Source organism: Neopsephotus bourkii, unplaced genomic scaffold (genome assembly GCF_033783945.1).
Source record: "Neopsephotus bourkii isolate Nb327-2 ecotype Australia unplaced genomic scaffold, CSIRO-AGI_Nbou_v1 NB_1615, whole genome shotgun sequence".
Lineage (NCBI taxonomy): Eukaryota > Metazoa > Chordata > Aves > Psittaciformes > Psittacidae > Neopsephotus > Neopsephotus bourkii.
In genome coordinates this window covers 3,500,495-3,513,309 of record NW_026902090.1, presented here as the reverse complement: position 1 = coordinate 3,513,309, position 12,815 = coordinate 3,500,495, and the positions used below count along the sequence as shown (strand labels likewise).

General features: G+C 42.4%; 1 protein-coding gene across 1 annotated transcript in view; it reads right to left on the bottom strand.

Annotated features, from left to right (window-relative positions):
• Positions 1-12,815, bottom strand: part of SORCS3 (sortilin related VPS10 domain containing receptor 3) — a 302,919-nt gene that overhangs the window by 161,367 nt on the left and 128,737 nt on the right. The window contains exon 3 of the mRNA XM_061372631.1: positions 3,105-3,204. Coding sequence (XP_061228615.1) covers positions 3,105-3,204 — 100 coding nt within the window. The remainder of the gene's footprint in view (positions 1-3,104; positions 3,205-12,815) is intronic.

Below are 12,815 nucleotides of genomic sequence, written 5' to 3'. Positions count from 1 at the left end.
CGGTGCATTTCAGCTCTGGCCTCATCTGATCCCCCATAGCGCAATAAGCAGAGATGTTGGTATTGTGAAATCAGTGCCCAGCTGTGACCTGACAGCTAAGCAGGGAACAACAGCAGAAGCTGCCAAAAAAACTTACAATATTCCCACCAAAAATTTACAAAAAAAGAAATCAGAAACAAAAAGCCTTTCTTTTAAAAGAATTAAGAAAGCAAGCATTTAAATCCTCTTGTTTCATAATTGAGCCAAGGGTTACGCCACAATTCAGGTAAATTATGTTTATGTAACTGGCATTTGGCTGAATGCATAATTCCTATTTAACAGCTGAAGAGAGGCATTTTGGGTCTTCAAAGAAATCTGACAGGTAATTCCCACTGTAGTTCTGCAGGGTAGCTGAGAGGTAATTATCCTTCTCACTAGTAAATCAATTAGGAATGAATGTATGGAAAGCTTTTCTCCTCCTCCAAGTAACTGCTAATCCTCTAAGCACTAATGAGCAGATAGGGTTAGCAACAGTGTGCAAACCCATCAAAAATCGACAGGAGCTGCAAGGCGTGCAGGGTCCAATCAGTACCTAGCAGCTAATGCCTCAAGAGAAAATATCTTGTTTGGAAAGGGTCTGCATGACCCACTGTGTGCGCACAGGCCCTGTGCACATCTGTTACTTTTGGTATATCCCTCCTTGTTTATTACCTCAAAGACCGATGTTTGAGGATTGCAGATCACTGCAACTGTGTTCAGTTAGCCAGCACTTGTGCTGTCAGAGGTGAAAAACAAGGAATCATAGAATCATAGAATGGTTTGGGTTGAAAGGGTCCTTAAAGACCGCCCAGTTCCAACCCCCTGCCATGGCCAGGGACACCTCTTACTCCACACCCCATCCAGCCCGGCCTTGAACACTGCCAGGGATGGGGCAGCTATCGCTTCTCTGGGCAGCCCGCGTCAGTGTCTCACCACCAACACAGGAAAGAATTTTTTCCTAATGTCTAACATAACTCTATCCTCTTGTCAGTTTAAAGCCATTTCCCCTTGTCCTATCACTACATACCCCTGTAAAAATCCCTCTCCAGAATCCTTGTAGGCCCCTTCTAGGTACTGGGAGGCTGCTATAAGGTCTCTGCGGATTCACCTACTGCTTTGTGATTCATTATTGGTGGCTGTCCTCAGGAGCTCGGCAAAACCAAGCTGCTTACTCTGCAGCCCACTTTAACAAAATTCACCCAGACAGACCTGGGAGAAAGTCACAACACAAGTATTTTTTGCAGTGCACAACCTCATGGATCTGGAGGGGCACATGGACAGTAAACCTGAAATTGAACTGGACAAATCCCAGGTTCTCCATTCCAGTGACACCTTCTTTGGGCATTTTTCAAATGCTGCAGTGTTGTTTGGAATTACTTTGATGGTCAACACAGCAGAGTCAGCTCCAGGTTCAGACAAACCAGCTTTTTACAACCATGTACAACATCACTGTCCATATATTTAACAGATAGAAAGAATAGAAACAAGTTGTTCCCACAGCAGCCAGCACTCAGGCTGGTTTTCTATATCTTTTTTTCTAACAGCACATCTCCCCATTTCAAAAGACTTTTTGCAAGGGAGAATAAGAGCGAAGACGCACAAATAGGTCCAGAAATAATTTCTTTAAGACATAAGAACAGAAAAGGGGTTAAAATTGTCATCTGAAATAAGAAAGCAGCAGGTAAAGACAGGTCTGCATGCCACTATATAATGAAATGTAGGTGTTACTAATGGAAATAAAGAGAGAAAAGACTGCTAATCTGTAAGCTCGATAGCTTCAGAAATTGCTAGAAAATAATGATATGTGCTAGTACTCTGATTTGTGAGGGAGACTTTACACCAGTGACTAGGATTTGTAACTGATTTTGGGTGGGCAGAGTTGCTTTGGAAACAGAATGAAGAAGAGTTAACTCTTCAGTGCCTACAATATTGGCTATGGGTGGGGTGAAAGGCCAGGAGAGCCCATTGTAAAACATCTTCATTCCATTTTGCTCAGGACAAAAGGAAGTCAAATTAGCTGTCACAATAATTCAGCTTCTGCATCAGAAAAAATATAAGCTAACCCTTACTGCATTCTTCCTCTCCTGTATGCATCCAAACACGCACATACTGTTGCCGATAGTAAGGAGAGCTATGGTTGCCTTAAGGTTGCCCAAACTTCTGTAGGCTGACCAATGATGGAAAACACAATACTAGTAATAAGAACAGTACAAGTATCAAAATACCAGTTTGGAAACCTATGGATGGAGACAGGATAGGGGTATTTGGAAGTGATCAAGGCAAATGGGCTGCACCCCATCCAAACACAACTCCACTGCCAGCAATTAGGTATGTGCTGCAACCCTCCCACATTGATTTGTGTGGGTAGATGAAAGCATCTCAGTCCCACTACCTCCCCTGAATCAACACAGGCAATAATTTTAAAACAAAAAGGCAGTGAATAGTAACTCCTGGGCTGTGTTCTGTGAGCCAGCTGCAGCCTTAATTGCATCATGTGGGAAGCATGAGCAAGGGGCTTGAAAGCTATGACCTCATCTTCTCTCCCACACATTCAAATCAAATTGTAGGTCTCCCACCCACTCTCCCAAGCATATACTGCTTTCAGCCCCCTTATATGATGCAACCAATGAAAATGTCATTTATATCTTTACCTCCAACTTCTTAGCTAGGAAAAGAATAAAGGGGAAAAGAGTCAAATGCAGAAATAAATGCCTTTTACACAGTATTTCAAATAATGAGACAGAGAAGGCAGGGAGAGGTGTATTAGCCAAAGCAAGTTTAAGCAAGAGCCCCAGAAATATTTGTGTGAGTTCAGATTCTTTAAAGTTGTAACAGTCAGAAGCAAACAAAAGCAACCCTTTTATTTCTCTTAACACATTTAGCAGAAGATTAGGTGCTCCATCCCTATCACAAGTAAAATAGGCATAGTTCTACTGGACTCCATGGAATTGCAGTAGTGCAACTTAGCAAATTCAAGCTCTTGTGAATTACCAACGGATTTCACTTCAGGATCATAATTCCTCTCAGAATGAACAGAATGCTGTAATTTTGTTTCTATAGCTACCAGCTCGATGACTCTCCCTTACCTTCCTCTTGTTAGTGGGACTGACATAAAGGTAGCTCAACACAGTCTTCAGGCCTACTTTGTCATTTAGCTTTTCATAGGTAGTGCCATAGTCTGTTGACCTGGAGAAGAAAGTAAACAAAAAGAGTTTATGTGGTTATTAAAGCTCAGAGAAAGGAAATGACCATATGAAGAGATTCTCGAAGTTACAGCTTAACAGTACTAGCCTTAAAACTCAAGATCTGTGTTTCATTCAGTGGGCCACAGAAAAGAGAACTCGAGTCCTTTGGGGCAGGGTCTGTCTCTGCATCAGTTGATCTTATGTACCTGGGAAGCTGTGGTGCACCCGTGAAGGGGCAGGCTCTGCTCTCATATGCCAGTGTGAGACTGCCAATGGTGTCTACACAAGAGGACTCTGATCTCAGCAAGCACCCTTAGTACACACTCTTTTTTCAGACAAATCCAACAGAAGAATCCAAATCCAACAACAACAGTTTAAGTAGGCTGATTTTTTACTTGGAGATGGGGATCCAAATGTGGCTCAGAATTGTAACAGCTGAACTCGTGTCTAGATAAAATGTGCTTAAACTGGCATCTCGAGTCCTCAGTCACCCCCATCCTACTTTGTGCCAGGCATTTAATTTTTCTGAGTTACCAAGACAGATTCAGGCCCTCACACTAGCAAATCCCACCCGGAGGAGCAGATGATCTGGGGGTGGCATTACCCATTCGTGACTGGAGAAAAGGGCTGCTTCGTCACAGAGGGTTTTCTTGTGGCTTCCTCCTCCTCATTTGTGGGTATGTTTGAAATCTCACTTTGCCCTGCTTGTTTTTCTGCTGTTTTTGTACTCTGCTTTTCCTAACAAACAAGGTTTTTCTCACCAGAACATATCAACAGCTACCTAGTACAGGATCCCACACGTGAAGAGGGGTTAGCGCCTGCTTGCTTTAGCAGGGGTGATACAACCTGCATTAAAAGCCCACCCACCCACTGCATGCAAACAGTGGGGAGAGCCTGGCTCCTGACCCTACAGAGCTTCCATCATATGGACAGAATAAACACAATCCTTATTGGGTGGACAAGGAAAGCCCCTTACACTATGCCTACCTGGACCTACCTATGATTTTACTAAGATGACAATTCATGGCCCCTGCCCTCCTCTCTAAACACGCTTTTTACTAAGCAGATGATTAGAGAACATGCAGCAATTCAGGGGCTTTCCTGGTAACTAGCTCCACCAATTTTCTGATTTTCTGACTTTACCAAGCCACCAACGTTTGCAGCTTTGTGGTTCTGCCTAAGACCAATCCTCTGCTCCTTGTCTGTGTGGCAGAGAAATGGCCCAAGTCACCCTTCTGGCATCACAAAGTACCACTGAACCCAGCATCTTAAGGCTCGCACTCAAGAGGCTGCAGAAACTGAGTGATGTCAGAATCTGCACTGAGCTCTCCTGGTTTCCCTACTGTTAGTGGAGTCCAGAATAACATCAAAAAAAAAACCAAACATGCTTGCTAAACCAGATAGCTGTTTTCAGGTTTCTGAGTAGAAGTCAAAAGCTTGTTTTATCACTGAGGTGGTTCCAACATATTTGCTTCTGTGCATCCTTCAAGCACAATTCCTAAATGCTTTGCAAACTAGTTCTTTCCTTAAATGGGTTGAACCAAATTTTGTCCTTTGAACACTAAGCACTTAGGGGTGCTTCCAGTCTTAAATAACTTCCTTGTGTTCTGATTTAGCTCTAATACTAATACTAGCTCTGCTTACAGTTAAGTATTGATACTTACTGGGCTTCACAGAGACATCCCAAAGGATATTATAGGATACTACCACATTTCCATAGCACTTTCCCATCTGAAGAATCTGAAGCTCTTGTCTCTTTAGGTATCAATTTCATACAAAACACCTAGCAGCTCTCCCCCTCCAGCCAAGCTTGAACGTGAAGCAGCTCGATTAATAAACTGAATAATCCAGGCCAATTAATTCCACTACACGAGGCCACCTATACATGCAAATTAACAGGTGAGGAATCCTCAAGTAACACTAAGCACTCAGCAGAGGGTAAGACACAAAGGGCAAGCACTGAGGTTGTTCCTTGATCTCACTCTTCCAACAGCACTAAAGCTCCAAACAAGCCACATTCATGACTACATATGTACCAACCACCAGGCAGGAAAAGAGATCACTGGTTTCAATCAGCATTCAAAGAGAATACAAATAACAGTTTAATATTCTGACAGAGCTACTTTGGTTTTGTTCTCTGAGTCATTTTCAGATCTCCCAAAATGCTTTGCACTTCTAAAGATGCAGGCTGGAGGCCCTAATGACTCTTTCTCATTAAACCATTATCACTCATTGCATTTGCCCTTTCAAAGAATAGCTAGAAAGGAAGTAGGATCATTATTTCGTTAGCTTCTCTAAAGCTGTCTTTATTATCATGACAGTCACCACTGGCTTCACAGAAACATCTCAAAGGATATCACAATAATATACTCTATTTCTACAGCACTTTCCCATCCAAAGAATCTGAAGCTTTTGTCTCGTGTTAATCCATTCAGACTAACAAAGTCCCAAGGGCCATACTGGGGAGTATTATCTCTGTTTTAGAGATGAAGAAACTGAAAGCTTGCATAGGTAACCATTTTTTCCAAAAGTAGGCATCTACAATTAGCTATTTCAGCTTCTATAATCATCAGTGTATGGCTCGATACTCAAACCCACTAAACTCCTACCACTAATCTGCCTAATTTGAAAACAAGTATTTGCCAAAAAAAAAAATTATAATATATATACACATATATGTATACATATACACATATATACACATATATATTATACATATATATACACATATACAAATTTGGCTGCCTAATTTTAGCAACCCAAGCCTGAACATTTGAAGAGATGCGACCCAAAGGTGGAACAGAACAGTTCTGGCTCAGCTTTTCATCTTAAGTTGAATTTTTATCCTTTACTAATTACTTATCTTTGCAGTTAAAGACTTCTAAGTGCAGATTAACTAGCCCACATACCCTTACAGTTGCTTGACCCTACAAGCAAAACCTGGTGCTGTGTTTTCTCCCAGTCATCTGGTCAGAATAGGATCCCCTTTAAAACACATTATTAAAGGACTGGAGGGGAAGAAATGCTGTGGTTATATCAATATGACAAAAGACTCAGTGATGCAAAAGGCCCTTTCAATAAGTCACACCCCAAATGCCTGCTTTAACTTTGGTTAGGCCTTTTATGGCCAACTGATCCTGCCTAGCTGGTTCTCCTCTAGATTGCTCCATTGAAGCCATCACTTGAGTCTCATCATCTTGGAAGGCTTTTATTGCCTTCAGCTTCAAGTCGATATTTGCAGATTTCTTCTAACCACACACACACACCTGTATACATAAATAAAAGTGTTATTAACAATGCTTTCATAAAAGAAATTGTTGCACCTCATTGCACTGCTGGTAGCACAGAAACTGTTACAATGTGGAATGGACTCTGGCTATATACAAAGCCTGGAAAAGCTCAGTCCATATATGTGGGCATTTGTTCCACATGTCCTTGTACGTTGACCTTACAGCATCTCATTGTGCCCTCTATCCTGCCCTCCATCCTGCAAACCAAGCTGCTAGCAACACCACAAGAAAGGCTACACAGTGAAAAGCAATAAAACTCAAGGAATAGTCCATTCTTAAATGGAACTTTGTCTTCTCCAGTGACACTTTTTGTTTTTTTATAACCAGCAGCTCCTACCAGACATGAGGAAGAATCTCTTTGCTGGCATCAGTTAACATGAAGAAAGACTTGATCCAGTGCAACACAAGTCTCATACTCATATAACCAAATAAATACAAGCTTTCCCTGATCAGGCTGTGACACCAAATTCTACACATTCTCTTTATAAAAGTAAAGTTTATAATGAAGTTATTTTATTGGGAGACTGTAAATTCTATAATCATATTCTATTATGACCATTTGGAAACAAAAATCACCTGCCTGATTCCACTGCCTTCCCATGACATGCCATGATGTGGTTTAACCATTGCTACAAGTGCTGTCCCACAGTCTGGCAAGCAAGAGCTCAAGGGGCACACCGAAGCAGAGAAGCTTCTATCAAACCTGGTCATAACTCAGTGTACCGAGAGCTAACAAAATCCATCTTGTTCTGATAGGTCTGAACCTGAGCTTCTCTGAATCTGATAAACTGAGCCAGCAGGCTTTAATATTGTGGTAAGATTTGCTGGTCCCAGAGATACGAAGTAGAGGTGTGGAGAGACAGAAGAATGCCATATGTATAGCTTTTAGAGGAGTCCTCCTCTCAGACGGTTTCCATTTCAGGGCTCTGTCAAGCAGAGAAAGGAGTTTTTGTTTGTTTGCAGTCTCAGCTACTCAGCTATGGAGATAGGTTATAAAATATGTGTCAGTCTTTCAGGAGAAAAAGAGCTGCACATGCTGGCAATGGATGGCTGGTAAGGACAAGTCAACCTCCTGGAGCATACATGTGCCAGACTCCCCTGTCAGGGGGTTTCTCCTCTGTGCCTGTGATTCTCTTCAACTGTGTGTGGAGAAGGAGCAGGTAGGGTTCTGATTTTAGATTCTCAGTCTTTTTCCTAAGATACTAAAGCTTATGCATTCATCTCCAGATCAGAGTCCCACTGCACACACACACACCTGCAGCCCCAGGTGAGAACTGCATGGGGGCACAACTTCACTGATCAGTAGAATATTCCAACTCCCTGTGCACTTCAGAGAGCCCCAGGACCACACACAGCTCAGATTAACATTTGCTTCTCTTCTCATGTGCCTGCAAACTGCCTGCAGTGTGCCTGTCTCTCCATGCCCCCTCAGACAACTCCTTTTTACCCATTGGCCAATTTTCTCCCAGAGACCTAAAAACAGAAATCCAAGAGGAACAAAGTTTCTACAAGTGTCATGAAAACCAGCAGCCAGCGAAAGGAGAGCAAACCTACTACTGCTCAGAGAAAAACTGCAGCATGAAACCAAACCCCGTGAGACATGAGAGCAGGCACGTGTCTCTGAACATCCAGCTGCAGGAAAACGTTCAAACACAGCTCACATATTAAGACACTACAAAGAAGCCAACTACGCAAAAAGTCAGGTTGCCAAACTTTCATTGCTTATGAAACAATTTGTTTCTGACTCTCCCTTCCCTTTCTTGCCCCTCAAATTACCATCCCTGAGATAAAAGCCTTTCTGAAGCTGTGACACACTGAGAGATCCCTCCTGAGTCAGAGTCCAGCTTGACCACCCCTTGTGGTAGTCCCCCTTTGGCCAGCAATCTTGGATGACCAAAAGTGGTTCAGGACTCAGGCAAAAGCTGGCTCAGCACTAACCTTATCACAGTGCTTTGCACCAAATGGCTAAATGGGTTCTTACTGGAGTAGAGTCCTAAATGAGGAACCAGGCAAACCACATAGTATTAATGCACCACATGGGAAGCTGGTCCCACTCGCTTACAGGCAGAGCAGGGGGGCTGCTCCTCTGCAAAAGGATATCAGTCTCTGAACTCTTTGAGAGAATTCTTCTTCTGTCTTCTTGAACATTTTAGACTAGCTCCTGGCTTTTGATGAGTTATGGCTGTTGCTGGGTGAACATCCTCCACTCCTCAGTGGAATGCAATATATTTTTCATACTTAGAGCACAGGAGCATGCTGGCCTCTCTGAGTGCTGCTTATGAGCACAGACAAAGCCAGAACCTGCCTTGGGCAATCAAATACCTGTGACAGATACAGAGCTGGCCCTGCAGCTAATCCAGCCCCAGCTGGACCCCTGGAAAGGGAGGGTGACTGCTGCCACTGCCAAGGTAGAGAATGGGTGCATGTTTAGCAGCTTCCTGGGCTTTCCTCTGTTTCTCCAGGACTATTTCATTACCAACTTCAAGGCAACCAGGGGAACCCTGGCTCAGCTCCAAGGCTGCAATAAGGTAACCTAAATTTCACTTAAAATGAGGCAGTGCCCAGAAAGATCCACTCTTACCAGTGCAAGGCTATCTGGCTGATCCACACATACAGTCACTTTTTCTGGCAAACTAAGAGAAAAACAAAAGCCAAATACAAACAAGAAATCCCAAACAAACAAGACAAAAAAAATTAAAAGCCAAACCAGTTTAACTCATCCCAAAGGACCTTCTAACCCCACATGAGCATTGTTACCTTACACCATCAAAAATGGTTGTAACAGAACTAGCAAAGTCCTAAGTCCTTCCTCTCTGGAGCTGACACAAGTCTGGATGTGGACGATTTGAAACAAAGCTATCCAAAGAGGCCTTGTGGAGCCATACCTTCTTACTAACCAAGTGTCAGTACTCCATGAATCTTTCACTTAACAGAGCACAGTATTTGCTGTGCTGAGAACTTGATTTTACCCAACCATGACTTTAGAATGACTGCGATACATATAAAGCCAGAATATTTTACAGTTGCAATCAGAAACAACAGTTTCCCTTTATCTCCATCCCACTAAAGAAAACTAAAGACAATAATGAAAGTCTGGGGAGTGAACAGAAACTGAGCAGGCATATGGTACTGCTTCCTGGTGCTGTTTCCCACCCTACAGCAATATCATGGTCTTCCTAAATTGAAGATGATGCCTTTGTGTGCAAGAGCCATCAGTGGGCTTTTAGTTCCATAAATCTGTCTAACCCCACAGGGAAGTTTTTGGCAAATTCATTATCACATGATAATAAACACTACAACTGTGTTTTGTTTTTGTTTTAACATGATAACATAATTCAGAGCCCACTGCTACCACTTAAAACCAAAACTATGGAGCCCTATGCTGCCATTCGTGATTTCACTGATTGTTGACATATTCCCCACAGATCCTTTCCTAGTCTAAAGAGTCCCTGTTAATTTAGACAGTCCTTGTACAACCTATCCATGTGTCTGATCACTCTATGAATATTCTTTCTAACCCAATTATATCTTTTGTTGTGGATGCCTCAGGGACCAATCTTTAACAAGAAGATCTTTCTTGAAAAAAAACCCCAACCAACTAACTAAATACATCAGCAAAACACCAGAGTATTTAAACAACCTAAATAAAACCACTTTCTGTCATCATAATACATTCACTACATCATAATACATTCACTACATCATTACATCATAATACATTCACTACTTCTGGAACCACAGCCCACCCGTTCTAGGGGACTTTCAGTTCTACAAAGATTCAAAAGTACCTGAACACAGAGATCCCCACTGGAGAAAAAGAAGTTCAAGCAGACCATAGTTTTGGTAATTTCTCTTGAAAAGATATTTTTTCATTTTACCTTGCATGCCATCCAAACAGCTTAATACACCCCCCAATTGCTATTCTGATACCAGCACCCTTCCTCCACCCCTTTTCTGATTAATGACAATTTCCATCACCAAACATTCAAAAGGCTTGAATATGACCTTTGTTGATAAATTTCAATTTATAATGTACGGTAGAGACTGGCAAGGCAAAATGAGCAGGCATGATGCATTAGTCATCATGATTTGCAGTTCAAAATGAAGGTGATAAGAGCTAACTAAGAACACTGGCTTCCTCTTTTTCTTTTTTTCTTGCACATTCTCTTCTATTTTCAACAGGAAAGGTATCCTCAATTTGTTTTCCAATACAAGCCTTTGGAGGACAATGAATGTCTCAGAGGTTAGACAAAAGGATACAAAATATTCCACCTCTGGATTTAGGGACAATAAAGCACGGGAAAGGTTAATATCTGTCATGTTTCTAATGGCCTATTGCTCATCAGCATTTCATTTGATCACCATCCCACAAGGCAGGGGGACTGTTCACATCTGTCATTCCTTAGCAGAGATGACTATTCAGATGGGCATGAGCAGTCTCTGGTTTTGCATATTCAGCCTACAGGGATGGTGGGAATTAACTTGAAAGCCATATATTTGCATAACTCTTGTTGTGCTTTCCTGTAAGAACACAGTGGAGCTTTGGATATCCCCAGCAATCACTGACTATTTGAACAATGTGCCATTGGGTGTCTAAATAACATCCACCATCACAAATGGACTGCAGTTTCCCAACCTCCTCTCTTCTGTACGCAGGCTTTTCCTTACCTCCAGATACACCATTTCTGTGGAAATGGCAGAAGCAGTTTCAGATCTAAAGTAATCTATAAAATGATCCCAAATAGCAAAAGGCTCTTTTGAGACAAAGTGGGGTGGGGTGTTTGCAGGAAATGGGTTTTCTTGCAGGAAAAAAAAAATAGCAGAGAAATTGAGGGGTGCTCGGCAAAGCAAAAGTAGGAGATGCCATATCAAACCAAAGAACCACCTTGAGCACCAGTGTCTGACGTTCCCTGCCCTATGACTTCTAGAGGCAGATTGCCTTTACACAGTATCACAGTATGTTAGAGATTGGAAGGGACCTCAAAAGATCATCTAGTCCAATCCTCCTGCCGGAGCAGGAACACCTAGATAAGGTTACACAGGAACGTGTCCAGGTGGGCTTTGAATGTCTCCAAAGAAGGAGATTCCACAACCTCCCTGGGCAGCCTGTTCCAGTGTTCCGTCACCCTCACTGAGAAGAAGTTTCTTCTCAGGTTTAAGTGGAACCTCTTGTGTTCCAATTTATACCCATTTCCCCTTGTCCTTTCATTGTTTGCCACTGAGAAGAGCCTGGCTCCATCCTTGTGACACTCCCCCTTTATATATTTATATACACTAATAAGGTCACCCCTCAATCTCCTCTTCTCCAAACTATAGAGACCCAGCTCCCTCAGCCTCTCCTCATAAGGGAGATGCTCCACTCCCTTAATCATCTTAGTTGCCCTGCGCTGGACTCTCTCCAGCAGGTCCCTGTCCTTCTTAAACTGAGGGGCCCAGAACTGGACACAATATTCCAGATGAGGTCTCACCAGGGCTGAGTAGAGGGGAAGGAGAACCTCTCTCGACCTACTAACCACCCCCCTTCTAATACACCCCAGGAACAAGGTCCTTCCCTTCATTTGTGCTGCCAGCTCAGTGCATGACCTTTTCTAATCCATTTAGTGTGAGAAACACCTTAAAACCTTAATGGTTAAGTGTGTGAATTAGTTGTACAAGGACTTTCTGCGAGGTAGAGATGAACACAAACCAAATTGATGGACCCTAGCACTTCATGGCAGGCAAGAATTATAAAAGCCTATGGCAAAGTATGCTCTGCCTTTTTGAGAGCCTGGGATCCTGATCAAAGCAGGCAGGCTGCAGGTGTAGTGGTTACTAAGCATCGCTTTATATTCTGTTGCAGAATAACCCAGTATAAGGAGACACAAAAGCAACAAATATTGGTGCCTCCTACTGTGATACTAAAATAACTCTACTTCCTGCTGTAAGACTCCATCTTCTCTATATCATGGCCATTTATCTCATTTAAATTCAGCTGCCTACAAAGCAGGTATTTAGCTGTAGCTCCCAAAGCTGTCCGCATTTTCTCTCTATTATAGACAGACTGTTACCTTCAGAGGATAACTTATTCATCCTAAAATAGGTGAGGATGTACTTCGTTCTTAAGGTGTATTCCTCCCTTCAATGTAGAGGGACACCACAGCAACTAATTCACACACTTAACCATTAAGGTTTTAAGGTGTTTCTCACACTAAATGGATTAGAAAAGTTCATGCACTGAGCTGGCAGCACAAATGAAGGGAAGGACCTCAGTCATCCCAGCTGAGTTCATAATTTGTTGTAATGTACCAGTGCTCTGTGTTTTAAATGTTGTTATTCTTGGGGA